At 44.2% G+C, this 27,468-nt stretch overlaps 3 protein-coding genes across 4 annotated transcripts in view; 2 read left to right on the forward strand and 1 right to left on the reverse strand.

The window, feature by feature from the left end:
* The window catches only part of Fhl2 (four and a half LIM domains 2), a 78,181-nt gene extending 74,880 nt beyond the window's left edge, over nucleotides 1–3,301 (forward strand). For both annotated transcript variants that reach the window (XM_006986062.4, XM_006986063.4), the window contains exon 6: nucleotides 2,711–3,301. In XM_006986062.4, the coding sequence (XP_006986124.1) occupies nucleotides 2,711–2,862 (152 nt within the window). In that variant the 3' untranslated portion in view covers nucleotides 2,863–3,301. The remainder of the gene's footprint in view (nucleotides 1–2,710) is intronic.
* Nucleotides 3,302–9,664: 6,363 nt separating this feature from the next.
* C21H2orf49 (chromosome 21 C2orf49 homolog) lies at nucleotides 9,665–21,073 on the reverse strand. Its single transcript, XM_042266271.2, has 4 exons — nucleotides 20,787–21,073; nucleotides 18,537–18,703; nucleotides 14,376–14,751; nucleotides 9,665–12,467 (listed from the first exon to the last, which is right to left on the reverse strand). Exons 1-4 carry the CDS (start codon nucleotides 20,883–20,885, stop codon nucleotides 12,411–12,413), a joined length of 699 nt encoding a protein of 232 aa, XP_042122205.2. The 5' UTR covers nucleotides 20,886–21,073; the 3' UTR covers nucleotides 9,665–12,410.
* Nucleotides 21,074–21,157: 84 nt separating this feature from the next.
* The window catches only part of Tgfbrap1 (transforming growth factor beta receptor associated protein 1), a 53,298-nt gene continuing 46,987 nt past the window's right edge, over nucleotides 21,158–27,468 (forward strand). Inside the window, exons 1-2 of the mRNA XM_006986060.4 lie at nucleotides 21,158–21,352; nucleotides 22,748–22,947. The gene's annotated coding sequence lies outside the window, so the exon portion shown is untranslated. The remainder of the gene's footprint in view (nucleotides 21,353–22,747; nucleotides 22,948–27,468) is intronic.

Below are 27,468 nucleotides of genomic sequence, written 5' to 3' on the forward strand. Positions count from 1 at the left end.
ACGGATTTTTATCTGCAGCGATGCTTACTTCTCAACCATAATCGATCACATTGTTTATCCACACAGATTTGCAAGCATGTCTAGTCTTTAACATTGATTTACTACCCTACCCTACATCAATACCCATGATGCTTTCAGTGACCCACAGATATGCACAGAGCAGCAGTATGTTGGAGTTCCCAGACATCCGTGTTTCTGGTTGACACTGGACAAATCAAGCCCTGCCCCTGTGTTCCGGTTCCTTCTTAAATAAGTGTATTTTTGAAGACACACCCGATTACAATGACATGGTTCTTTTTTTTTTTTTTTCCTCACATTTTTGTGACTGGGGGCAGAGCATTTCCATGTAGTAGCCTAAGTGTAAAAAGAATGTGCCTTAACAGAGGAAATACATTAGGGAAGGTTCATCCAAGCATTCTAGTGCAATTGACCACAGTTTTAATGTCAATGATTGTATATTATATTAAAATGTCTCATATTCAAAGAGAAGCACACAGAGAGGAACATCTTTGAGTTGGTCTATTGATATTTGACAGAAGAGTTTAGAAACCTACTCTGTCTTTCTTAGAAGCAATAGTTCAGCATTTGCTAATTCAGTCTTGTTAAGGGCATTATGGGGTATAACCACCATGAAAAATCAGGATTGATTATATAATATATATTCATAATACACATGCACACACACATAGACACACATCTCCTTTAGGAGTCTTCCCTGTGTTCTGTTAGGCTCCCATTTCTACATCTTGTTCCATATGCTAGCATTTCAGGGCAGAAATAGAGCCTCAGAGGAGGTGTTCAATCTGGGACTCCTGCCCTCCATGATGTTCTCACATCTGTCTTCACACAGACGCTCTCACCACCAGTGTTCATCTTTGCTCCAGCTCTCTGCTGTAGAATTTATCAAGTGTATGAGGAAAAGTATGGAATGCCAGGGATGCCAGAGTTTCCTAAAAGCTTCTTGGAGGGATGCTGGAGGGCAGCTCCATGGTGAAGAGCACTGGGTTCAAGTCCCAGCACCCACATGGCGGTGTACAATTGTCTGTAATTTCCGTTCCAGGGGACCAACACCCTCTTCTGGCCATTTGCACAAACCTGGTACACAGACATATATTCAGGCAAATGCACATATAAAATTAAAATTAAAAACCTCAAAAAAATAAAAAATAGCATCTTGGGTTTGCAGCTCACTCAGATCCATCTATCTGCTAAGAAGAGAAACCATCATTTCCCTTGGGCAGCCCTGGGAACTTTCCAGAGCTTCCTACATGACTCAGACATGCAGAAAAGTTACAGTGTCAAGACTGAAACCCAGATTGGGTTCTGCCCAGGGCCGGGGACCAGGCTCTGCTTTTAGGAATAAGAAAGGCAATTTATATGGAAACCAGATACTCAGTACTGCTTTTTCCTCCCTTGTGGTTCTGTGGAACGAACCCAGAGCATCACACCTGCTGAGCAAGTACTGTGCCATTGAGTTACATCCTTAGGAATTTGCTTTTTATTTATTTATTTTTTAATGCCACAAGCTATTTAGGGAAAGAGGGCTGGGGAGCTTTGCTGGTGTGTCCCTCCGTCAGGAGCAGAAGTGGCCTTTGAAAGACCTAGCCCTGGCATGGCTTGCCAAGGAGGAAAAACTTGACACTTTCCCGGTGTGGAAGGGTTATAATAGGAACTAATTGGTGAGTCAGAGTCTGTGTGAGTCTGAGAACTGGTGTGGGTGTGGCTATTTGTTACAGTATGGCTTATCACACCAGGACTCTCGATAACTGAAATTCATCATCTAAGTTTCCCCAGAACACACGGCAACTGTGACCTAAGTCCATGTATCCCATCCTTTGTTTCAGGGTGGCCAGCGGCCATACAGACCACCTGCTGTTGATAGCACAGTCAGCACCCTGTGTACCTTAAATATCTCACAGGGACTAGAACGTGAGTCAGCAGGAGGACGGAAGTGAAACTAGTTTGCTTGTTTACCAACTCTGAAACAGGGCTGTAGCTCAGGGTTCAAATGCTTGCTACCATTGCATGCCTGGCCCGGGGCAGCCTCCAGCTCCGTGAAAAGATAAAACTGTGTTTTTTGCTCAGTCCTTGACACTTTCAAGGGTCAGCTCCAGCCTGTGACCCCGTCTTCCCTCATTGTACTGCACCCCGACTCACCGAGCCCCTGTTCTCACCCCAGATACAGCAGCTTCGAGAGCTGGTCCCAAGGTCACCCTCTGCAGGCGGGTCCTTTTCTAGCCATTCCGGGACAATCACACCTCTCCTCTTCCGCTTCTCTGCATCCACTCCCTTTGCTACGGGACCCAGCCAAGGCACAGGAACCCGCTCCCTTTTCTCGTGGGGAGCAGGTTTCATTTCAGGAGAAAATAGATAATAATCCAGGAAACAGCAGACACTTTTCTTCCCACAGTGCCGGGGTTGGAAGCGGCGACACTTGGTAGGCAAGTACTCTACCCACTGAGCTCTCCACGTAGCCCAAACTGACACTTACTCACAGCGTGTTATCACACCCTTTGGGGGGCCAGTTTCTGTGCCTGTTCTTCTGATGCCCCCCCCCCCCGAGTTCCTTGAGGCTGTGCGGGGTCGATGATTACATGTGAGTTCCCTGCTCCCCATCACTCATCATTTGAGCCGCACCAAGTTGAGGCGGATCAAACTGTCCTTTTCGGCTCCGCTGAGGTTGGTCCTGTGTTTTCTCTTGGGCGCACAGGTCTCGGTGGCACCAAGTACATCTCCTTTGAGGAACGCCAATGGCACAATGACTGCTTCAACTGTAAGAAGTGCTCCCTGTCCCTGGTGGGGCGAGGCTTCCTCACAGAGAGGGACGACATCCTCTGCCCCGACTGTGGGAAGGACATCTGAAGGCCGAAGGCGCGGCAGCCACAGCTTGTGTCGCAGAGATTCTGATATTTTCTTTCGTAGCCAGGCAATGCTGTGTTCCGGTTCCCACCAGCCACCACGAGGCTTCCTCTCGATGTCCCAGCTTCATGTTCATTGAAATCCTTTAGTTATCTGCGCCACTTCAGTTCCAGTGGGGACCGTAAACCCTGGCCGGGGAGGATGCCTTGGAATTTTGTAGAAACGCAAGGCAGATTACATGGAAGAAGTCCTCCCGAGTGTCTTTAAAATGCATCCTTTCACTGCCTATTTAATTTTTAAGTGCAATTAACATTTGTTATGAATGTGTTTTCAAGGGAGAGCGGGGGTTTGCAGCTTTGTAATGTCCTTTTTGTGTAAAATCCAGAGTAAGATTTATGTGACTTAGAATAAAGTTATTCAGAATAAAACCTTTGGCCCAGCACAGTGTGTGGAAATAATGATTAAATGTTAGGGTCTCCCCGTAAATAACACTTTCCTGGGAGGGCCAGTGACCACTGCCTGCAGGAGGTCCTGATGGGTCAAGAGTGTAGGTTGGGCTGGGGGAGTATTCATCAAAACTCCACCACACTGTTTCAAGGAAGCCTTCTGGTAGTACCATGCCTCCGTCACTAACTTTTCTTCCTCAACAAGCTCTCCTTCTCTTGGGACACAAATATTCTACATTTAATTCATGAATCTAGGCTCCAGAATATGAATGGCAGGAGACCCAGCTTGGCTCTGTCCCATCAGCATAGACCTGTATAAGCCAACGGTTCTCAATCTGTGGGGTCATGACCCAACTGGGGGGTGGGGGGGGTCAAATGATACTTTCATAGGGGATGCATATCAGATATCCTGCCTATCAGATACTTACATTTACAATTCATAACAGTAGCAAAATTACAGGTATGAAGTAGCAATGAAATAACTTTATGGTCGGGGGTCACCACAGCATGTGGAATTGTGTATTCAAGGGTCACAGCATTAGGAAGTTGAGAACCAATGGTTGACTGTCTTCTTACCCATCAAGTGAAGACATAAGCAGCTGGAGGCCAGAGACAGCACCTAGTTCCTTTAACACCCTCAGCTCAGCACCCTAGCAAGGGAAGACCCACTGAGGCACTGAGATCTTCAGGGTGTGTGTGTGTGTGTGTGTGTGTGTGTGTGTGTGTGTGTGTGTGTGCATATGTCGAAGGTGTCAGAGTCACACTTTGTAGCAATCATTCTGCTTTAGCCTCCCAAGTGCTGGAATTACAAGATGGTCTACTGTATTCAGCTCATCTTCAGGATTTCACTAAAGAGGAAAACACAGACACACGGAGAACTGAGACTGTGGCAGCGGCCTGTGAAAGAGTCTTGCCTAGTGGCTGAACTAGGACACAGTGTGCTAATTTGTGTACCTGACAATGCATTCATTTCTCTTGAGGATGGTAGGGTGACAACTTTCCCCCTCTTCTTTCGTAAAAGATAGTATGACAAAGAGGCAAGTCGTACAAACGGAAATACCTCTGTTCAGTAATGTACGGTCAGTTTTTTTAAACAGGTCCAGGACGTCCTTTCTATTTTTTTTTTTATCAAGCGTGTATGTAATGTCTGAGTCATTTTCCACTCACCATTTCCTCCTCTAGTCCCCTTCCCACTCAGCTGGACCCCAAGTCCTCTCCTACCTTCCTGCTAGAATCCACTTAGTTTTATTAGGATTGCTCGCATGAGTGATGTTATTAACTCAGACAATTTACCAACAGCTACACCACTGAAAAAAATTACTCCCTTTTCCAAGCAGTCATCAATTATAATAGCTCCTCAGGGAGGGGTGGAGCCCTCTGAGCCCCTCATCCCCACATGACGGAATTCTGAGGGGCCCCACTGTGTGCTGATAACCGGAAACGCTGATTTCATGAGTACAACAGCCATGCTGTGGCCGGAAGACAGTGCTTCCCATCAGTCTTTCCTGCCCTCTTTTTTCTGCAGTGTTCGCTTGCATGGAGCCATATGGATGACCATTCAGGGCTGAGCACTTATTCATCACCTGCTGCATTAATCATCATCCACCGCAAGCCTGAGAGCGGCGGCGGCACTAATCTATGGGTACAGACAAATATTTAGAAGGCCGCTTGATACCACGAGCCTTTAGCAAAACCACGGGTTCTCCCCTAGGGCTTGGGACTTTCCCACTGGCTTCTCAAGTCAGTGTCTTACTCTGGGTGATGTTTAATAGCATGTGAAGTGGGTGTGGTGGTTTAAGTGAGGCATGTTCCCTAAAGTCTCCAGTATTTGGACACGTGGTCCCCAGTTGGTGGCGATCTAGAGGAAGTATGTCACTGGGGGTGGCCTTGAGGTTTGATAGCTTTACTCCACTTCCAGTTCACTCTCTGCTTCCTGTGTGTGGACATAGATTTGCTCTTTCGGCATCCTGTCCCTGCTACCATGCAGCCCACCGTGATGGATTCTTATTCCTCTGGAACTGTAAACAAAAATATACTTTCTCCAGAAGTTTCTTTGGGTCCTGATGTCTTATCACAGCAACAGGAAAAGTAACCAACACCACTGTGGGTCCTCTGGACTTAGAGCAAACTTCAGGTTCTGCCATTGTCTCAGCTACTTTTCTATGGCTGTCATAAAACACCATGATCAGGACGACGAGTAAAAGAAAACATTTAAACCGATGAAAACAAGGGGCCATGAATGTGAAGGAGAGCGTGAGGGGGTCTGTGGGAGGGTTTGGAGGAAGGAAATTGGGAGATGTAATTAAAATACAATCTCAAAAACAAACAAAACAGAAAGCATTTAATTCGGCTTATGGTTTCAGAGGGTTAGAGTCCATGATGGCAGAGTGAAGAGAGAGCTGAGAGTTCACATCCTGATCCACAACCCAAAGACAGAGAGAAAGAACACTGGGGATTGCAGGAGTCTTTGGAAACCTCAAAGCCCACCCCAGTGACACACCTCCTCCAAGACCACATATCCTTCCCAAACTGTTCACAGGGAAACCAATCTGTAATTCTCATCCCCTTTCCTGTGTGTGTGTGTGTGTGTGTGTGTGTGTGTGTGTGTGTGTGAGAGAGAGAGAGAGAGAGAGAGAGAGAGAGAGAGAGAGAGAGAGAGAGAGAGAGAGAGCTTATCTGAGTAATATTAGCTTCATAAGATGAGCTTGGCAGTGTTCCATTCCTTCTGTTATGGAATTATTTGAAGAGCATTGGTGCAAGCTCATCTTTTAAGGTTTGCTAAAGAGTTGGCAGTGAATCCATGTGGTCCTGGGCTTTTCTTTGTTGGGAGACTTTTAAATTATTGTTTCTGTAACATTGGTTGTTACAAACTTGCTTGGCTTGTTGATATATTCTTTACTTAATTTTGGTAGGTTTGTGTGGTGATACATTGTGTACCCTAATAAACTTGCCTGAGGATCAGAGGACAGAGCCAGCCACTAGACATAGAATTCAGGCAGTGTTAGCACACCCCTTTAATCCTAGCATTTGAGATCTCATGCCTTTGCTTGGGAAACACACACACCTTTAATCCCAGGAAGTAATATGGCAGGGCAGAGAAAGTATATAAGGCATGAGGAAACAGGAATTCTCTCTCTCTTGAGGCTGAGGATTTTGTAGAGGTTAAGAACTAGTGGCTGGCTGTTCTGCTTCTCTGATCTTTCAACTTTCACCCTGATATGTGGCTCTGGGTTTCTCATTAAAACACAATCCAAGATTCAAACAACAGGTTTGTATGTGTCTAGGTGCATCCATTTCTTCTAGATTTTCCAGTCTTTTTTTTTTTTTAACATAAATTTTCAAAATATTCCCTAATGATTTTCTGGGTTTTGTTGGATCCCTTTCATCTCTACTTTTATGAATTTGTGCATTCTCTATCCCCACCCCACCCTCAGAGGAATAAGAATCCAATATAGTAGCAGGGACAGGGTGCTGAAAGAGCAAATCTATGTCCACACACAGGAAGCAGAGAATAAACCGGAAGTGGAGTAAAGCTATCAAACCTCAAAGGCCACCCCCAGTGACATACTTCCTTTAGACGGCCACCTACTGGGGACCAAGTGTCCAAATACTGGAGACTTTAGGGAACATGCCTCATTTAAACCACCACACCCACTTCACCTGCTATTAATCATCATCACCCAGAGTAACAGCACTGACCAAGGCTTGCACTGAAAGATATAAAGGCCTGATTCAAGATGGAATAAAGGGAAGTGCCCTCAGGGCAAGACTCCACCAAGGTAAGTGTCCAACTTGTAAAAAGGAAAGGCCTACGGAACATTTTGTTCCTAAAAAGCAACACCAAAGGAAAGCTGTGACAACTGAGAGTCTTCGGGGCTAGACTCCATCCCAAGCAGGCAGTCCAACTTGTCAAGTGTCCATGTGGTTCTGGCTTCAGAGTCATGAAGGACACACAAGGAAATAGGCTGTAGAATTCCCCTCCAAGGTTAAGGACAGCCTCTAGGGCCAGGCCTGTGGCAGGAGAGTCCCTTCATGGAGGCCTTGATGGGCCATTTCCTGAAGCTGTGAAAGCGAAGCCTTGATTGTACTGGGGACGGCAAGACGTTGGAGAGGACGGAGCTATGGGGCATCTGCCGGGCATAGCTGCACACGGGGGAGTAGAACCAGCCAAGGAGAGAGGAGTGTGTTACAGGCAGCGAGGCTGGAAGGGTGGAGGCACCTAAGCCCTCTGACATCACACATGAAGCTTCGGAATTTGGAGTCTGCGCGGCTGGGTATTAGTCTTGCTTTGGTTCAGTACTTCCTCGCTATGCTCCCGTTCCATCCTTTTGGAATGGTTAATACATATCCTGTGCCACTGTAGGTTGGAAGTATGCAACTTGCCTTTTTATTTTATAAGGGGTTACAATGAAGGCTGCCCGAGTCTCAGAAGAGAGTTGGACTTTGGACTTTGAAACTGTGCCGAGGCTGTGAAGGACTACAGGGACTTCTGAAGTTGAACTGCTTTTTGCATGATGACACATATAGCCATGAGCCTGAGGGCCAAGGAGGTGAATGTGGTAGTTTGAATGCGACTGCCCCCCTCCTAGGTTCAAGTATTTGAATACTTGGTCCCCAGCTGGTAGAACTGTTTTGGGTAGGATTAGGTGGCCTTTTTAGAGGTGTGTCACTGGGGGTGAGCACTGAGGTTTCAAAAGGCCATGTGGTTGTGTCTCAGGATGTTAGCTCTCAGTTACCGCTCCAGTGCATGCCTGCCTGTCTGTCTGCCTGCTACAACGCTCCTCACCATGATGGTCAGTCTCTAACCCTCTGAAACCGTAAGCCTCAAATAAACCTTCTCAAGTTGCCATGGTCATGGTGTCTTACCACAGTAACAGGAGATGAGACCTTGCTGGAGGAAGTGTGTGTGTGTGTGTTGGGGGGGTGGGGTGGGAGGGAGCATTGAGGTTTCACAGACTCATGACATTCCCAGTGTGCTCCTCCCACCTCCTGCTTTTGCTTTAGGGTGTGAGCACTCAGCTGCCCCTCCTGCTACCCAGTGCCTGCTTATCTCCACTCTGCCTCATGCATTCTGACTCACTGAAACTGTAAGCACAAAGTAACTTGCTCTGGGCATGGTGTTTTATCACAGCTATAGAAAAGTAACTAAAACATAACCCAAAGCATAAGGTTTCCTCGCATCTATACATAGATGACTGAATAAATTCTTGGTTTACACCTTGCCATTCCATGTTCACTGGCCTACCTTCTCCACAGACTAAGGAACTGAATCACCTCGTTCAACCCTAGGATACACAATACCAGGTATTTAAAAATACATAGGAACTCACATCTTTGTTTCTTTATTTTACAATAAGGAAATCAACTACATTATTAAGCAACTGAAAAGATTAAATGCATTTCAGCTCATAAAACACACTAGTGAAAAGCAACCAAATGCAAGAAGTTTTGTCTCTGCTTTTTTGTTGTTGTTCAAAATAGCAAATTACCGGAGTATTTTCCAAGTTATTTGATTTAGAACTTCAGTCTTCAAATGCAGTAAGTAACTGAAAAGTTTCTGCACCCTGATTAAATCTCTCCCCCGATGCAGCAAACCAAATCAAACCGAATTAGAAAAAGCCCAGGTTTAATGGGTAAAGCACTCCCGGATGATTTTCTGTTCCCTCTCCCCCCAAACAAGGAGACAGGGAAGAGACCAAAAAAACCACATGTTTGTTTTCTGGTGTGCAGTTTAAATACCCTGTGGGAGTAGTCTTGAGCAGTAGTCCTGAGGGAGGAGTAGGGTTTGGTGGGCTTTCTGAGACAGGGCAGGGTTTGGAGACAGAGAGAAGGGGGTGGGGGGCTGAGGTAGAGCTTCCATCAGAGCATTCCAGGCTCTTTGGGTATATATGGGTGCCAGGGGTTGAGGTGGAGCTTTCACCAGAACAGTAACATTACGATCCTAGCTAAGGAATTAGTTATTTCAGCTCAGAGCTGTGTTCCTAGTACTCGGGAGGTATAAACAAGCGGGCTGTGGTGGAACCTGCCTTAGAAGAGCAGCCGCCCTCCCCGGAGGGGAGTTCAGCTGTTGACTTTGCCCTAAGTCTCTCAACTAAGTTTCTACTTTGTCCCATTTATTCTTAGGGATACTTGAGGATGCATATCTTCATGTCAATCAAGATGTCTCAAACATGACATAATTAACTGCCCTCTTGCTCACAACAGGTGACTGGGCTGGGCTGTTTGAATGCAAAGAATGCAATGTAGATAAGATTATGCCACACACAATGACACTCCCTGAATCAGTTTCTTCTGTCACATCAGGTAACAGAAATATTTTTCCATCTGATTTGTTTTGCAAATGACAGATCTGCTCAAGATAATTTTATTCAGTTTATTTAAATAAGGACAAGGCTACTTAAAAGACCATACATACAAAAACCGTACATTACAAGGTCAACCTTTTCTATACTGAATTACAAAACTTACACAAGCATTTAGTAAAAGCACACTTAAAAACATGTTGACCAATTAGTAACCTCTCAACAATGCTCAAGTTCCACAGCAGGACGTAGAGGAAGCTCTAACACACCGGGATGCTTTAATCTAATGGCAGTTTTACTTAATGTAAGTTTTTAAAAGGTCATTGCTGTTGAATGAGTCTCTACATCAGTTTTCGAACTGTCTCTCAAACTTAAGTCAACCAAAACAGAATTTCAAATGAACACTTCAATTCTGATGAATTTCCATACCAGCAAATACAGCCTCATAGTAGTAGTGGGCCACTCTTCAAGGCTCTGGCAGCTGTCTAGACTAATAAGGCTACTCTGGGAAACTATGCTGCTGTAACAGCCTTTGGGAAGCAACTGATGCTGCAGGGTTCCAGACTGCAGGGTCCACACAGTGGTCTATGATCCCTCAGAAGTAAGAAGACTGGGGTTAGACTATCTCCACCCCTCAGTGAATGGATAAAGTCACAGACGCAATGCAACTCGCAAAGCTAAGTCTGAAGCTGAGACCTAGAGAAAAAGGAAAGGAGAATGGGAAAGAGAGTAGGAGGTACCCAACAGGTAGGAGGAAAGAACAAGGCCAGCTTGCCGATGACAGACGTGCTGCCTCTGGTACCTCACAAGCTCCCCACTGACTCCAGTGCCATCCGTCTGCCAACCCAGAAATAAGAGCAGCTGGCCTCCCTAGGACACAGAATGGACAGCAACAACACTAACCCCATGTTAGTGAGTGAAGATCCCCCAGAACTGCTCACTACTCACAGTGAGGCCTTCTAACCCACATGGAAAGACCACCTCAGAACGAGCCTCCCAAGGCTGCTTCTCAAGATTCCCAGCGCTTGGCACACTTCATTACAGAGAGGGAGCCAACTCCATGATCCCTTTAGGAGGCACAGAGCTCTGTGACAGGGAGTACGAAACACACAGTGCATGGTTCAATGCTTCTCCACCTCTCAAACTCCAAACAGCTCAATAATACGCTGCTATGTGAGTGTAGATGCTGAATGCTCATAGTATAAACTTCAATTTGAAGCAACAATGTTACACAGTTCAGCTGTTATTACCAACCTACTCTGTAAGTTAAATATACAAATTAAAAATTAATTTCACTGAGTAACTAAAAATAAGTGCCCACTGACTTAAAACTGTCAAATGGCTAACTCTCTCTTCAAAGAGAGAACTGCCGTGGAAGCAGAAGGGTCAACTGAATATAAAATAGAATGCGTCAGTCTACTCTAAAAGCTGCACTTTTCAAATCTCCCTTGACAAGTACATATAGGAGCACAGTTCCCATCAACAATATTCATTAATCAGCCCTGCAGGTAACAATACATTTAAAATCTTACTGTAGCATCAACAACTCATGCAACACTTAATATGCATCAATTTCGTCTTATGTGTACAAATTTACTCTGGAAAAAAAGGAGAACGCTAAAAAACTACAGGGTTGATGTCTAAGAACAGTACTTACCTGCAAGGCTGAATTATGTTTTGTAAGGCTAGTTGATAACTGATCTAAAATGCTTTGTTTTAACAAATCAAAGAAAGGAGATGACCCTAAGGCCTACCAACAAGGCAAACCACCAATCTGAAGATTATACATGGAAAAGGTGTGAAGTATCTTTACTCTCAGTTAGAAATATAAAGGAGGGAGCAGATACTAGAAGTCATGAATGTAAAGCAAACAGTATTTTCTCACTCACTTGCACTATACAAGTGGATAATGCTATTTGCACACAAATAAAAAGACTGTCAGTTAACCCTGCATGGGGCAGCCCTGCAGGGAGCTGTATTATAGCACATGTTCGGCTAGGAGTCCACTTCGCTGCTGCACTCTACAGTGAACTCCAATTCCAGTGGCCTGACAATGACGACCGCCGACTCCACAGCAGACCAGTAAGCACCTCCCTCCACCACTGCCACACGTTCTGGACTTTCCTAATGTCTAGAATTCTAGCACCCATCATGCCAAACTTTCTGCTGTCAAGTGCTGCCTCTCACGTGATCACCCAGCCTGAAGACTTTGAAACCAGTCTCATTTTAAAAAGAGAAAGCTTAGAAGAAATGGCTGAACTCACAATGAGACCACAAGCCGTACAAGAAAAGAGCAGGCAGGATCCCTGCACGACAGAACGTTCTAAAGACACATGAGCAGCTTCTGCCGCTGAGAGGCCAGTGGCAGCAAACTCTGTCCCCTTCTGCCTTCAGTGGGACGCAGCGGCACGAGCAACTGAAGAGCAGAATGCTTCTCCAGCAACACCATCAACACACTTTCCTCGGTGAACCCTTCACGAGGCAGGTGGCAATATTTACCAGAACACTGCCAATTGCTATATGCTTCTGCTTGGGAAAAGAAATTTATAAAGGATGTATACAAAGCTATATATTAAAAAAAAAAAAAAAAATTCTTCCCTAATCGGGTCATGAAAGTCAAGACATTTTAAGGAAGGGAAGAGGGAATGGAGGGAGGGGGTTGGGAGGGAAGGGAAAGATTTTTATTTTTCCAAACCTATTTTAAACCTCAAGAAAATCCCCCAGTAATCAGGACCTCAGTAAATACTGTGGACTCATCTGAAAACTGCAGCTGCAGCTCTATTTACACTTCGGAGGCTTCCCTTCACGGCCACGTGACATGCTGTATCTTCCTCTTGGTTTCTGGAGGCTTCAGGTGATTCTGGAAGACAGGAGCAGAACCCGTTTACAATGGCAGAGATGCCTCAGAACAGCTCAAAGGAGCATGCACCCAGCCAAGGTCCAGTACAGCTGCGCCCGTGTAAGAGCTCTGCTGCCACCTGGTGGGGATGGCGCTCACATGCAGAAACAAGTCTCTGGCTCCATTTGTCTGTTCCTGGTTCTCAAGTGTTCTGCACTAAGCTCTCTCTCTCTCTGTGTCTCTCTGAGTGTGTGTGTCTCTGAGTGTGTGTGTCTCTCGCACACAGGCACGCAGGGACAGACTGAACCTTATCCCACAAACAGCAGAACCAGACACTGCAGAAGGTAGAGGGATAGGCCTCTCTTGACTTTCTAGCTGCTCCTACGGTGATTCTAATGGGCAGAGCTGAGACGTTCGGCTGCTGCAAACTTGCCTCTTCCTCACCTGGCCCACCTCCTTCACCGACATCACAGTCTGAACCTCATGAGAAATGGTCACTAAATATTCACATTTCTAAATTAATACTGATCTATATGTATCTACATATACATATACAGAGATCATAGCTCACTCCTTGTATTATTGTATTTCAGATGTGGCTTATTCTTCTAACTTTTACCCCACATTCTCCTCTATCTCACAAAGGTGGTTAAAATAACTACAGAGGCAGACTGGCGTCCCACGTATGCCCTGTAATCAATGTTCAGTCTGTCCACCTAACCGGAAGTTATGCACCTGTGACTCGGGTACAAAATCCAAGCATCCAGAACTTCAATATAGCGGAACCCAATGTATGTGAGAGACTCCCTTCAGAATTGCTCTAGCCCTCCAAAGTAAGTAATCTGTTGTTTAGGAAAGAGCAGACTCTAGGGTAGGTTTAATGTAAGTAAACACACTTGAGGCCTAGGCCCAAATACTACTGCATACATATGCTGCCCAGACAGTAGCATCCTCACTAACAAAGGAGTATTTAGCTTTGTAATCCCAAGACAGAAAGAGCATTTTACGAAATCTGCCTTTCGGCATTCATTTTACATAGAAAGAAATTCAGTGAACTTTCAAAAACAATAATTATTGTGGATTTTTAGATTCCAGAATTCAAATGTATGAGCAACAAGATATATTAAAAAAAAAAAAACAACAAAAACAACAACAACAACAACAACAAAAAAAAAAAAAAAAACAGGCTATTGTCAGGTGGTGGTGGCACACGCTTTTAGTCCAAGCACTCGGGAGGCAGAGGCAGATGGATCTCTGTAAGTTCGAGGCCAGCCTGGTCTGCAGAGTGAGTTCCAGGACAGCCAGAGCTACACAGAGAAACCCTGTCTCAAAACCAAAACAAAAGCAACCAAACAAAACAACCCAGACTACTGCAGAGTTCAAGAGCAGCAAGTGGGCATTGCAGACTGTAGAGTCAAGTGATATCATGTGTGCTCTCTTCCTCCTAGACACTGGTGAACCTCGGAGATGCAGCTAGGGGAGAGATGCAGCACCCACCTACCCTGGAATGGCACTTACTGAGCTCTAGGGACCTCACCCTCTGCTCCTCAGGCCAGCTTGGCTGTACATGCCGTACATGCTACCAGCTGTACCTCCTGGGGTAGACTGAGAGGCTGCAGAGACTGGGAAGGTGAGGGAGCATTCTCTCGGGGCTTCAGTGGGTTCTGTGCGATCACTAAGCCTCCCCTGCTGCAGGGACTGGTCTCAAGGTGACCCTTTATATCATCATAGTAAGGAAAGAGGAGTCAGCCTAACTATCAAAATTCCATGGCAGTTTGACACGGAGCCAAATTTTAAACTCTACACATAACCCTCTAAAGGAAATGGGGTTGTTTTTAGCACCCCACCCCCAATAAAAGGCAACAAGCACAGCTGGCTGACCTGGGGCTGTAGGGTAGGTGCTCAGTATGGAAGCCACCCCACACTTACCGTGGCCTCGGCCTCTTCCTTGGGAGCAGCCCGCTTCAATTTCACGGGAGTAGTTCCAACAGGGGACAAAGGCGGCGACTTCACAGGACCCGAAGGGCTTTTCCTATGTGTTAAGTCATGGTTCTGTTTAGTGTCATTATTATTGTGCTCCATTTTATTGTTCGTAGGCAAACTGGAAAACAAAACTAGGGGTGACACCCCTGAGGAGGAATTTGGTAACTTCCGAAAGGCATCACGGGTGGAGCCCGTCTGGGCCGGAGGCTTGAGCCGGTCATCTGCTCCGTTCTCCGTCTTCTTCACTTTGATGCTTGTGCTTGTGGAGCTCCCATCGAACACAATGAGGGGTCTTTTCCTCAGTCCGTCGGCGGCAGTGCTCCTGAAACCAGAGATGTGCTCTTGAAAAGCACCGCACGGGCTGGCAGACCAGGGGACTGCATTCAGTCAGCAACAAGATTTATTGACCAGACTGTGGTAAAGGGAACTATCGGAAATAAGGCTCCCAGGCCCAAAGAAACAATTTTCTAGTGCTTTCAAGTATAAACTATTTATTTATAAGAATCTTTCATAAAAACATTACTTCTAAAATGTTGGATGAGATGTCCCTCATAGTCTTGGGAATTTGAGTGCTTGGTCCCCATTTGGTGGTGCTGTTTGGGCAGTTTAGGAGGTGTGGCCTTGCTAGAGGAGTCCTCAGTGGAGGAGTCCTCAGTGGAGGAGTCCTCAGTGGAGGAGTTCAGATTCCTGCCATTCCCAGTTTAGCCTCTATGTCCCGCTGCAGTTCAAATGTGAGCTCTCAGCCAGCTGCAGCCTGCTGCCATGGCTCCCTGTCCGGGACTCATCCTTCTTTCTACAAACTGCCTTGACCTTGGTGTTGTATCACACACATAAAGAAGTAGGTAATATAAATATTAAGCAGCTCCACAATAAAAAGAGCAGCTTATTGGTACTGCTATCCTGAACATGCAATCATAATCAATGATTCTTTTACAAAGAAAAACTATAAAACAGTATCAATACTCCCACAGTGGTAGTTCACAAATAATAAAGCAAAACCCTACTGCAAACGCCAAATGTCTCTAATGTCTGGGCACTTCATAATCAGTGACTAAAATATTTGTACAGTTTTAATCATGAGAAATGATGAGTCTTCATGTCCAATGGTTAATTAATTGGTGTATCTCATTGCTCTGAAGCACAGGTCTGAATAATGCAGGAAATTATGAATATTTGTGGATTTAAACACACATAAGCATAGAACACATAGAATAAAAACAAGGTAAAGAAGATTTAAAATAATAGGCAGCATAGGGCACTTTCAGTGAATGGAGCTTATGGGGCTCCGTATTGCTCTGGATGAATGATGGGGGAGTGATGAGTCAAAGTGAAGGCTGGACTCTAAAGATGCTTCCGTAAGCTAACTTACTGTTTACACAACAGAAATACTCTATCAATCTGGTGTAAATGAAGTACATGGTGTTTATAGACCAAAGGAGTAGACTTGTATTGTAAAACGCAACCTTATTCTTCATTCAGGCATGGTGAGGCCTCCATGCACACCCTCACCTTTGGTCATTTACATTATCTGAGGGAAGGCACGTATTATGTGGCCACAAAGCTCTAGTGCAGTGGTTCTCAACCTTCCTATGCTGCGATTCTTTAATACAGTTCCTCATGTTGTGGTGACCCCCAACCATAAAATGATTTCATTTCTACTTCACAACTATAATTTTGCTACTGTTAGGAACTACGATGTAAATATCTGTGTTTTCCAATGGTCTTATTGGAAAGGGTCCTTTGACCCCCCAAATGCATCCAGACCCACAGGTTGAAAACCACTGGCTTAGAGACTTGTGCCACTTGGAGTTTGCTCTGCTTCCTGTGTGGAGTATGACACCCTGCCTAGGGCTTGCTACAGTGCTTCTCCCGTGACAGTGATGGTCTCTTAGCCCTCTGGAGCCATATGCCAAATAAACTCTTTCTTCCATAAGCTGCCCTGGTCATGGTGCTTTATCACAGAAACAGAAATGCAACTAATACGCTGGGGAATGGTCTTTCTGTATGCTGTGCATATGTGTTGCTACCACTGGTTAATAAAAAAGCTGTTCTGGCCTATGGCAGGAAATCCAAGAGAGATATAGGGAGAAGAAAGGTAGAGTTGGACAGACACCATCCAGCCACCCAAGGAAGAAGATGTCAGCAGGCCGGTAATGCCACAGCCATGTGGCAAGATATAGATGAATAGAAATGGGCTAATTTAAGATGCAATAGCTAGCTAGCAATAAGCCTGAGCCATAGACCAAATAGTAATTAATATTAAGCCTGAGTGATTATTTTATAAAAACGGCTGCTGCCCAGCAGGACTGAGAAACTTCAGTCTACACGAATACACTGTGTCACCTTGGGCAAGTTACAGCATTCCTCTGGATCTCAGTTTCTCCACAGAAAAAAGAGTGAGTTCAACAAAACAGGATACTCCTAGGTCCTTTCAACTATAATGCTCTGGTTCAAGATTCAAATTGTAAAATTTTGTGTGGAGTTGGGGGTCATATGGTGCTGGGTATCAAACCCATACCTTGCACACTGTCCAAATAAGTGTTCTACAACTGAGCTAAACCTCATCCCCCAAATTGCAAATTCTTAAAATAGAGCCAAAGATCTTTTCTAAATAATATCCAGGGACTGTCATGAGAAGTTTAGTTTTGAAGGAAAGTGTGATCAGCATTGAAAGCTTTGCTTATTACTAGGACAAGTGCCGGAATGTGCTAATAATATTGCTTGAATTTAAGAACCTAAACAAGTAAACAAAATGAAAGGTATAAGTAACAGAATTCAGAGGCTTGTGAAAGTTAACACTAATGTGTAGCCTGTACTAACATGTAATCACTTCTGCTCAAAGGCAAGACTACCTCTGTATTTCTTCTCCCAAAAACTGAGAGCATACATATATCCAACTGCATTCATGCTTACCAATCACCTCAGTTAAGGGACTCACAAGGGATCCAAACCGCTGATCAAGTTAGACTTACATCCTCCCTCTCTCCCCAGCCCTCCAATCCTTCCTGTACTGTTCTAGTGCATTGCCTATGACAGTGCCTTATGTAGAGAAGGCCCTAGTAACTGATTAATGCCATCACTTGTTAGAGCAAACACTCAAGGATCTTAGAAGGCCATCCTCTCGATGCAGTCAGCAACATTCATTAATCAAATGTAATTTTCTTTTTAAAAATAATTTGCTTATAGTTTTATGATAATTCTTCTGAAACTTAAGTCTTCTAAGAATTAAACGATGGTACCTGAATTTAGCTAACAGACTCTTCACTTCCACATAGGTCAAGTCTTACCTGACTCATCTTTTTCCTCAAAGCCAACAAGTTTGATTGGTTCTACCTACAAAATACATCTGGATCCTAGGCCATCAAATTCCCTACTTTAGTCAAAATTATCCTCTACTGCCTGGATTACAGCAGGGCCTTCCTCACTGAGCTCCTTAATACCATCCTTGCAACTCCCCATCTTAAATACTTCTCGGTACAATGGGGAGGGTGATTCTGTTAAAACACCATCTGGGGGTGGGGTGGGGGGGGTGGGGAGGTAGATGACACCACCATCACTACTTCAACACCTTCTCACAGCTTCTCATCTCAGAGTAAAGCCAAAATTCCCCGAATCTACAAGCTTCACTTGATCCTGCAATCCCTACCATTCCTTCACAGCAGATGCTTTCATCTCTTTCCAAACCTAGACCTGATACATTACAGGCAAACTGTTGATCCGGGTTCTCAGAGAGCGGAATAACAGACAAATCTCTACTTCTTACAGGTCGTTTCTACTGAAATGTCACTCTGTAGTGAAGTAATTGCTGACCACTTTACCAAAAATTGCCATTACCTCTCCATGGTTTATCTATCTCCACAGCATCCGTTTAACTTAAGTTCCTCTCAACTAAAACACAAAAGAAGGGATGCCCATATTGTCCGCTACAGCATAGTACCTGGTGTTCAATTAATAGTTACCAAATGAATGTCTGCTTTGTTGTGTTTGTTTGTTTGTTTGTTTGTTTGTTTTTGCCTAAATTTATCTGATGGGAAAAAAACAAAAACAAAACCCTTCAGTCATAAAGGATTAGATGTAACCAGGAAACCTGGAACCACTAAAAAGTACCTTTTGGTCTCAATTTTCACTTCATGCTGTTCTCTTCTCTTTTCCATCATCTTCCCCCATCTATTCTTTGGCAAATCCCTCTGAGGCAATGGTATGGCATGCTGGACGTAAAGGTCAGTAAGGTTGTCCTTGTTTACTCTTACGTCATTTTCAATAGCTATGTTCTTCTGTGGGAAAGGAAACAAAAATTATCTCAAAACACCTTTCATTTAAAAACGACCTATCTGCATTGCATGGTAAAATGTGGCCAGACGGTGGTGGCTCACGCCTTTAATCCCAGCACTTGGGAGGCAGAGGCAGGCAGATCTTTGTTAGTTCGAGGCCAGCCTGGTCTACAGAGCAAGATCCAGGAAAGGCGCAAAGCTACACAGAGAAACCCTGTCTCGAAAAACCAAAAAAAAAAAAGCATCATGCATAAATTATAAAACTATTTTCACAATTATATCCCTTTAAGAGTCCTAGAAAGGTATTATTAAATAGAATACTAAAGACACATTAAACTCTATAAAAATTAAGTTGGTCCTCATCTTAGAGTGGCCACACGCCCTGACTGTTGAAGACTATTGCCCATAACTGTTAGCCAACTCTAGCAGTAGAGGACCATTACCACCACCACCACCACCACCACCTCAATCTAAATGAAGATGGGGCATTATTTGAGGAAAACAGATAAAAGAAAGCATATCATCCGATTCTGTCCATAAGCTACTTTGAGTATGATCATCATATCAAACTGATGGGGTAAGATCTAAGTCTCACCCTGTTTTATTTCTCATGTTTCTTTAATGTGGTGGGTGGGTACTTGCTTTTTCTTTTCTTTCTTTCTTTCTTTTTTTTTTTTTTTTTTTTTGGATGATGGGGACTCAACCTAGTTCCTTTAAGCATGCCAAGCACTGTCTTTACCATGGAGAACCCCCCACTCCAACACACATGTACGTACACACACACACACACACACACACACACACACACACACACACACACACACACAGTCTCTCCTGTATAGCTTTTTAAATGAGCTTATACTACTGCAGAAGGAAACTGAACTCGCCATTCTGATGACAGTATCAGTACACCATGCCCCACCCACCACATTTTCACCATTCAACTCACTGTCCAACAACCCATGCCTAAGTAACCCCAGTCTCTCTCATTGCCCAATTTCCTCTCAACCTCATGAAGTACAATTATGCAAACCGCACAAGAAAAGCTGGAGAAATGTATGCTTTGTATAACTGAAACATCAAGGAAAACTGACTGGTTTGACTCCATTTTTTTTTTTTAAATATTAAACCACCGTCTTCCTCTTTCATATAGTGGATTGCTGACTTCTTGAATTCAGTCAGGGGTGGGAGTACCCTGAAACTCTTGGACAACATTCCCCGAGGACTTCATCTGTTTGGAAGGCACTGAAGGGTTGGCAGCAGTGCTTAAAAGTGCTGTCAATGGGTCAACAGCAAGAGCTGGTGAAAATGCGGTTTTAGGGCACATGCGGAACCTACTTCATGAGAACCTGACGGAGCTCAGTATATGTTTCAATAAGACCTCGATAATCCTGGTGTGCTTAAAAGCTTGAGAACCACAGGTTAAAGGCCATCTTTATAATAACGTATGGGGAACTTCAGTTAATTAGAGAAAGGATACGGTAGTTAGGGGAAGAAAAAATCTCATAGAAAACAAGGCGTGCTACATAAAACCCTAGCGAAACTTTCAGCCATTTAGATAAGGCTGATCACATTTTTCTTTGAAGTTTTGCCTATTTCACACCAGCTGGGGAAAAAAAAAGACAAAAAGCAAGCACGCCACATAGAAAGCCAGGTGCCTTAAGTTCGCCTAACGGTGACCATGTCCATAATGATCTTAGGAAGTAAGCCCATCTCTCCGGGACTCAGTTTCAGGCTCTCTAAGGGAGGCGAAAAAGCTGTGCAACAGATTCTTTCTCAGCTGCTCTGGATCCAGCCCTGACTGCACCAGACTTCTCCCCTCCCTGTCTGTTCTCCCCAGTCCCTCTCTTCCGCAGGCCGTTGCTTGCACAGAGGCAGCGGGGGTCGTCTGGGACGCCCTCTCCGAGCTAGTGAGGATTTTCCGGGGATGCCAGCCACTCTTCCGACGTTTCCTTTTGGGGGGAGATCCGAGCGAGGTAAGAAGCCCCACCGGCTCTGTGTGGGCGGGGAGCGGCCACGAGCCTCCCGCAGGCCTGCCCGTCCTCCCGGCTGCCCGTCCGTGCTCAGTCGGGCCCGAACGCCCCACCTGCTCCAGGGTGAGGAGGAGGAACTCCTGGGACAGCAGCTCAGGGTGCAGCAGCAGCTCCGCGTCCGTGCAGCTGCGACCGCCCACATCCCCCGCCATGGTCGTCGCCAGGAGACCCCTGGCCGGCTACCCACAAGGCACCGCGGCGGAAGCGTCCCGGAAGTGACATACAGGGGCGGGACTCCGGTGTCCCTCTGCGCGCCGGGGACCCGATGCTTTCTGCGGAGGGTGGAGTGTGGGGCCGGGAGCCCAAGCTGACGCACCTCGGTCTGGAGGACCGACTGGGGTGCGGAGCTCAGGAACGGCCGGGCAGGGCAGGGCCGGGCCGGGCCGCGCCGGAAACACGGAAGGCGAAGCAACCCGGGCGGGCCGCCATTGGTCGCACCTCCTGTGACGTCTCATGGCCGAGGCCGCAGGGATTCTCCGGACGGCTTTGGAGAGACAGAATTGATCAAGAGGGCAGATAGCCCTGACCCCGACTGGCATGGTCCCGTCTGAAGCCATCCTTCATTTCTGCACTTTACGATGGCTCAATCGTTTGTTGCCTAATCTCCCTTCTGCATAAAGTAAGCCCAATAAGGCCAGACCCTGGAATTCATTCCCTGTAACCCCCCCGCTCCTCGGACGTAATGAGCATCAAGTATTGTTCTCTGAAATGATGATACTTTAAACCAATCAGCTCACAAAGTGAAAAATAACAACCAGCCGAGAAAGTGGTAGCGACACAGTCACTCCTCAGAACAGCCTGGTGTATCACTAGAACGCTTGTTTCTCGGTTGAGGACAATGAGGTATAGAAAGGAAGAGTTGGAGATCACAGACTCGACAGTGGCGAAGCATCAAGTCACTTGCCCCTGCGCTTACTAATAATTACCATGAAGTAACAGTTTTTACTTTAAACGAAATATTGTAGACTTCAACTGTGTTCTAACAATTGTGAGAGAAATCTGTTCTGCTCCTCTTTTCATCAGTCATGGGAAAGTGAGCCCTTGAGTTTTGCACGTTTAAAAGTTGCACTTCATATGCGTTTTGAGCACATATTTTGTATGCTCTATAATATATCGTTTTATTGGAAACCGTCGCATTGTCTATGAAAATATGAAGAACTAGGGGGCTGCCAAAAAAATAAAGGTGCTGGGGGAAAAAGTGAGATGTAAAATTAGGAATGAGATAAAGCTGAGAGACAACTTGCAAATTTTTGTAGTTGTTTATGTGATACTTTGGGGGTAGAAACAAGCTCAGAGCCGAGAGGAAAATTGAAAGTTGGGTACCTAAAAAATATTCAACCCAGTGCTTTTATTTATTTATTTATTTATTTATTTATTTATTTATTTATTTATTTATTTATTTATTTATTTTGTCTTTGGGGAGCTGATCTAAAAGAGATCTAGTGAGCTGCCCTGACATAAGCAGTCTTAAAGCTGGGCTGAATGTTCTGAATTGGAATTAAGTGCCTTAGCTTTGTAACATTACTATGCTACTCTATATTCAGATTAACTTATAGTGTCGTATAATAATGAAACCAGTATGGGTGGCGTCATTATCTCCATTTCCCTCACTGGGAGGTCCTCTTAGTGGCTAAAGGAGCTGTTCTGCAGAGACCCTGTACTCGAAACCAAGCCCAGTTCTCATTGCTGCAGTCACTGGGTGAGGTGGTCTCTTAGCCTCACCTCCTTCTTCAGGAAACAGCTCAAGAATGATCCACATGGGGATAATACATGAGGCATATGTACTTGTGAAGAAGTTCTGAGTGATAGTAGAAAGCTATTGGTCATAGAAAGCAAAAAAGGGGAGGAGGGCCAGTTTAGGAGTGGGCCAGCTATGGATTATAATAACCCCATTCCCACTGTCACGGAGGACAAGGACTTCCTCTCCCTTACAGCTTTTATCTCCGGGATGAAATTAGAATTGTCTCACAGTGTTGTAAGCACTACATCTAAAGTATGTCAAATGCCTTTCCAGTTTCTTCCACCTGGATGGTTGTAGCCGGTTGATTGACACCGTGGGAGAGATGTAACAAGAAGGCAGTGTATGGAGCAGCAAGTTTAATGGTTTAGAAATGCGGTCCCAAGCCTTTGCTGTACTTTTTATCCTTGTGGCTCTCTGGACCCATCACCCAAGCTGAAGCTTCAGACTTTTCATCTGCAAAAAAATTGTCACAGGTAAGATCTGTCTTTTTTTTTTTTTTTTTAAACCTCTCCTCGTACCCAAAGTACTTCCTGGCTTAAAATAAATCCACTAGAACTATTCTAGGTGCATCTAAAGCAGAAACCTCAGGGTAGGATAAATTGTAGTTTGAGGAGAGAGACAGAGAGACAGAGAAACAGAGACAGAGAGAGAGAGAGACAGAGAGAGAACACTGTAATGAGTTTCATATGCATCCTTTCTACCTCCAAGGGAAGGAGGTTCTTGTTGACAATACCCACCTACTCCTGCCTAGGCAGAACCTCTATAGAGTGTCGCTCTAGGGAGTCTACACTTTCTCAACAGTGTGTCATCGGAGTTTATTGCTTAGGCAAGTGAGAAAGCCCCAGGATGGGAATTTTTAAAAAAAAATTGGGATCATACTTCAAAAATGTCCAGGCAGAGGGGCTGCTTCAAAAAGGTTTCAAGCACAGGACAGGACAAAGCTACCAAAACCAAGCTCCATGCCAGGAGCCAGGAATGGAAAGACCAAAAACCAGTTACCAGAGTGGAAAAAGACTACCTTGGGCTGTGAGGACTTCATGCCTCTGGCATCTCCTCTTGACGTGTGTATTTCCAATCTAGATCCAGACCAGAGGAAAATCTATCATGTTAGTGAGAATATTGTCACTATAACATGATGGAAGCTTCAAACAGAAATAAGGTTTATTCGTTAACATTCTGATTTGGTAACTCTAGAGAACAGAGAAGAAGCCAAGGGGAAACAACTAACAATGGGTCTCATGTCACCCTAGTAGATGGTGACTAAGGTGAGTTCCCTGTATTTCCATTCACTCCCTCACCAGAGTCACTAGTATGCATCACGTTGTATTTAGTTGGTTCTCAATAGGTTTTTGTGGCCAAGATGATGACACATGCCTTTAATCTTAGCATTTGGGAGGCTGAGCTTGAGGCAAGTCTGGGTTACACAGTGAAACCTTGTCTCAAAGCAAAAGTAATAAATAAAAATATTTGTAGGGTGAATAACTCAGAAGAAAAATATTCTCTAAGAACTTTGGTTATTGATTCTGTTTGCAGATAAAGTAATACTGTGGTGGTATTGTGTTCCCCAAAGTATTGTGCACTCTAATGAACTTATCTGGGGTCAGAGAACAGAACAGCCACAATATTAAACATAGAGGATAGGCAGTGGTAGCACACGCCTTTAATCCTAGCATTCCAGAGGCAGAAATCCCTCCGGATCTCTGTGAGTTCAAGGCCACATTGGAAACAGCCAGGCATGGTGAGTCACGCCTTTAATCCCAAGAAGTGAGCCTTTAATCCCAGGGAGTGATGGCAGAAAACAGAAAGATATATAAGGTGTGAGGACCAGAAACTAGAAGCATTTGGCTGGTTAAGCTTTTAGGCTTTGAGCAGCACAGTTCAGCTGAGATTCATTCTGGATGAGGACCCAGAAGCTTCCAGTCTGAGGAAACAGGATCAGCTGAGGAACTGGCAAGGTGAGGAAGCTGTAACTTGTTCTGCTTCTCTGATCTTTCAGCATTGACCTCAATACCTGGCCTCAGGTTTGATCTTACTAGTAAGACCTTCTAAGATTCCTGCTATATAATACTTAAGATATTATACTATAAATATGTATGTATTTATTTAGTCTATGGGGTTTTTTTGCCTGCATTTATGTTTGCACACTTTATATGTACCTGGTACCCATGGAGGCCAGAATAGGGCATTGGATTTCTTGACACTGGAGTCACAGATGGTTGTAAGCTGCCATGTGAATTCTGGGAATGGGACTTGGGTCCTCTGCAAGAATGGCTAGTGTTATTTAACTACTGAGTTGTCTTCCGAGCCACTAAAAATATGTGTTATTTCTCAAAAATATATCTAAGCTTAAGGCAAGGAGCTTCAAAATGAAGGTAACAGGTAATGCAGTACTTCACATTCTAGATTTGTGTTTTTATCAATTAGTATTTATTCCATTGTATAGTTTTGGCTTCTTTGTCAAAAATCAGGTGTTCATATGTGTGTGGATTAATGTCAGGGTCTTCAATTCAATTTCATTGGCCCGTATATCAGTTTTTATGCCAGTACCAAGCTGTTTTGTTTGTTTTTTATTACTATAGCTCTATAGTAGAGCTTGAGATCAGGGATGGTGATGCCTCCAGAGGTTGCTTTATTGTACAGGATTCTTTTAGCTATCCTGGGTTTTTGTTTTTCCATATGAAGTTGAGTATTTTTCTTTCCAAGTCTGTGAAGAATTGTGTTGGGATTTTGATGGGGATTGCATTGAATCTGTAGATTGCTTTTGGTGAGATTGCCATTTTTACTATGTTAATCCTACCTATCCACAAGCATGGGAGATCTTTCCATTTTCTGATATCTTCTTCAATTTCTTTCTTCAGAGACTTAAAGTTCTTATCATACAGGTCCTTCACATATTTAGTTAGTGTTACCCCAAGGTATTTTATATTATTTGTGCTATTGTAAAGGGTGATGTTTCTCTGATTTCTTTCTCAGTCCTTTTATCATTTGTATATAGGAGGGCTACTGATTTTTTTTTTAGTTGATCTTGTATCCTGCCACATTACTGAAGGAGTTTATCAATTGTAGGAGTTCCCTGGTAGAATTTGGTAGAATTTTTGGGGTCACTTATGTATACTATCATATCATCTGCAAATAGTGAGAGTTTGACTTCCTCTTTTCCAATTTCTATCCCTTTGATCTCCTTATGTTGTCTTATTGCTCTAGCTAGAACTTCAAGTACTATATTGAATAAATATGGGGAGAATGGACAGCCTTGTCTTGTTTGACATTGTTACTGTCTCTCACTCCTCAGAACATGGTAAGGATGCTTTTACTTATGGAAATGACTGGTTTTCCTATAACCCCAGTGTCTTAGTGTGTACGGACACATTGATGAGTACTAGGTGGCTTCCAAACACTAGAGACCTGTTTCTCACAGCACTGGAATCTGGGAGATCCAAGGTGCTGGAGAATTTGGCATTTAGTGAGCATCCATTCCATAGAGATGGTGAAATCTCACTGTGTCCTCATGTGGCACATGGCAGAGGGGTAAAGAGTTCCACTTCTCTGATAATCCCACCCATGGGCTTTAGCCTAAAGGCTTTACCTCTTAAAACTGTTATACCGGGGAATATATTTCCACAGTAATTTGGGGACATAGATACATTAGGATCAAGGCACTTTTCTCACAGGTCACTTATTTTTTTTTCTCTTGGTCTTCAGCTCCCAGCACAGTGCCTGCTACACAACAAGAACTATTAAGTTCGTGCTGAATGATTCTTAGGCACTTCCTACTTGAGCTCCATGGTTACCAAGCCTCTAAAGCACATTGTTTTTTGTTTGATTATTTGTTTGTTTTTGTTTTTCAAGACAGGGTTTCTCTGTTTAGCTTTGTGCCTTTCCTGGAACTCGCTTTGTAGACCAGGCTGGCCTTGAACTTACAGAGATCCACCTGCCTCTGCCTCCCGAGTGCTGGGATTAAAGGCATGCACTACCACCACCCGGCTGCACATAATTTTTTTACTTTATGATTTGATTAGTTAGGTTTTTCTTGCACATACATTCCTAATTTAGTGGTTTTCAAAACAGTAAGCTCCCTGAGACAGAGTCTGACTTAGCCTCTGGCATAGCACTTGGCATGAAGGAGCTGCCCAGGAAGTAGTTGATTGAGTAATAACTGAAAATTTATTTTTCTAGAGCTAAGTACAAGTAATGAATATGTGTATATACCATTAAATGAGCTAATATTAAACAAGCTGACGCACCTCGGTCTGGAGGACCGACTGGGGTGCCGAGCTCAGGAGCGGCCGGGCAGGGCAGGGCCGGGCCGGGCCGCGCCGGAAACACGGAAGCTTTCCAGGACCCTATGATAAATCTCCCATGTTGTAGAGAGTTTTTATCCCCTAATAAATTCCTTGCCTTTTAAGCAGAAAAAAAAATCCACTATGTTTACTTTTAAAATCATATATGTAATTTTGTTTAACCTGGTCTTCAAAAGTGATGTCCAAACTGTTAGATGTTAGCTAATCATCAACTATGTTAGATACATTCTTAAGAAAGTATCTATGTTAGAATAAGAGAATATTAGCATTAAAACCCTCTGGAGTTAGTAACATTGCTGTGTGGTAAAGAACATCTTCAACATGAACAGGTTCCCGGTTTCACCCCAGCATCACTAGTAAGTGTCTTTTAAAGATACTTTAGTGCATTAATGTTGAGCATTATATCACCCACTTTTGAAACTGGCCGAGTGCTTTCTATATGCAAGAAGACAGAACAGAGAGCTTGATAGAATTGGGGTATACAGCACAAGACAGAGGATACTCAGTTTTGGACATGTTGGCAACTGTTGAAGCATACAGTTGTATTTATGAAATGTGTCATTTTCTTTAGTCTTCTGTCAGAACACATCTTTTCCCATCCTATAAAATATTATAGTGTTTGATATGGGCCCAGGGCTTTCATTTTAGGGGATAGCGGTGACTCAGAAGTTAAAAGTGCTTGCTGCTCTTACA

The sequence above is a fragment of the Peromyscus maniculatus genome, chromosome 21 (assembly GCF_049852395.1).
Source record: "Peromyscus maniculatus bairdii isolate BWxNUB_F1_BW_parent chromosome 21, HU_Pman_BW_mat_3.1, whole genome shotgun sequence".
Taxonomy (NCBI): Eukaryota; Metazoa; Chordata; class Mammalia; order Rodentia; family Cricetidae; genus Peromyscus; species Peromyscus maniculatus.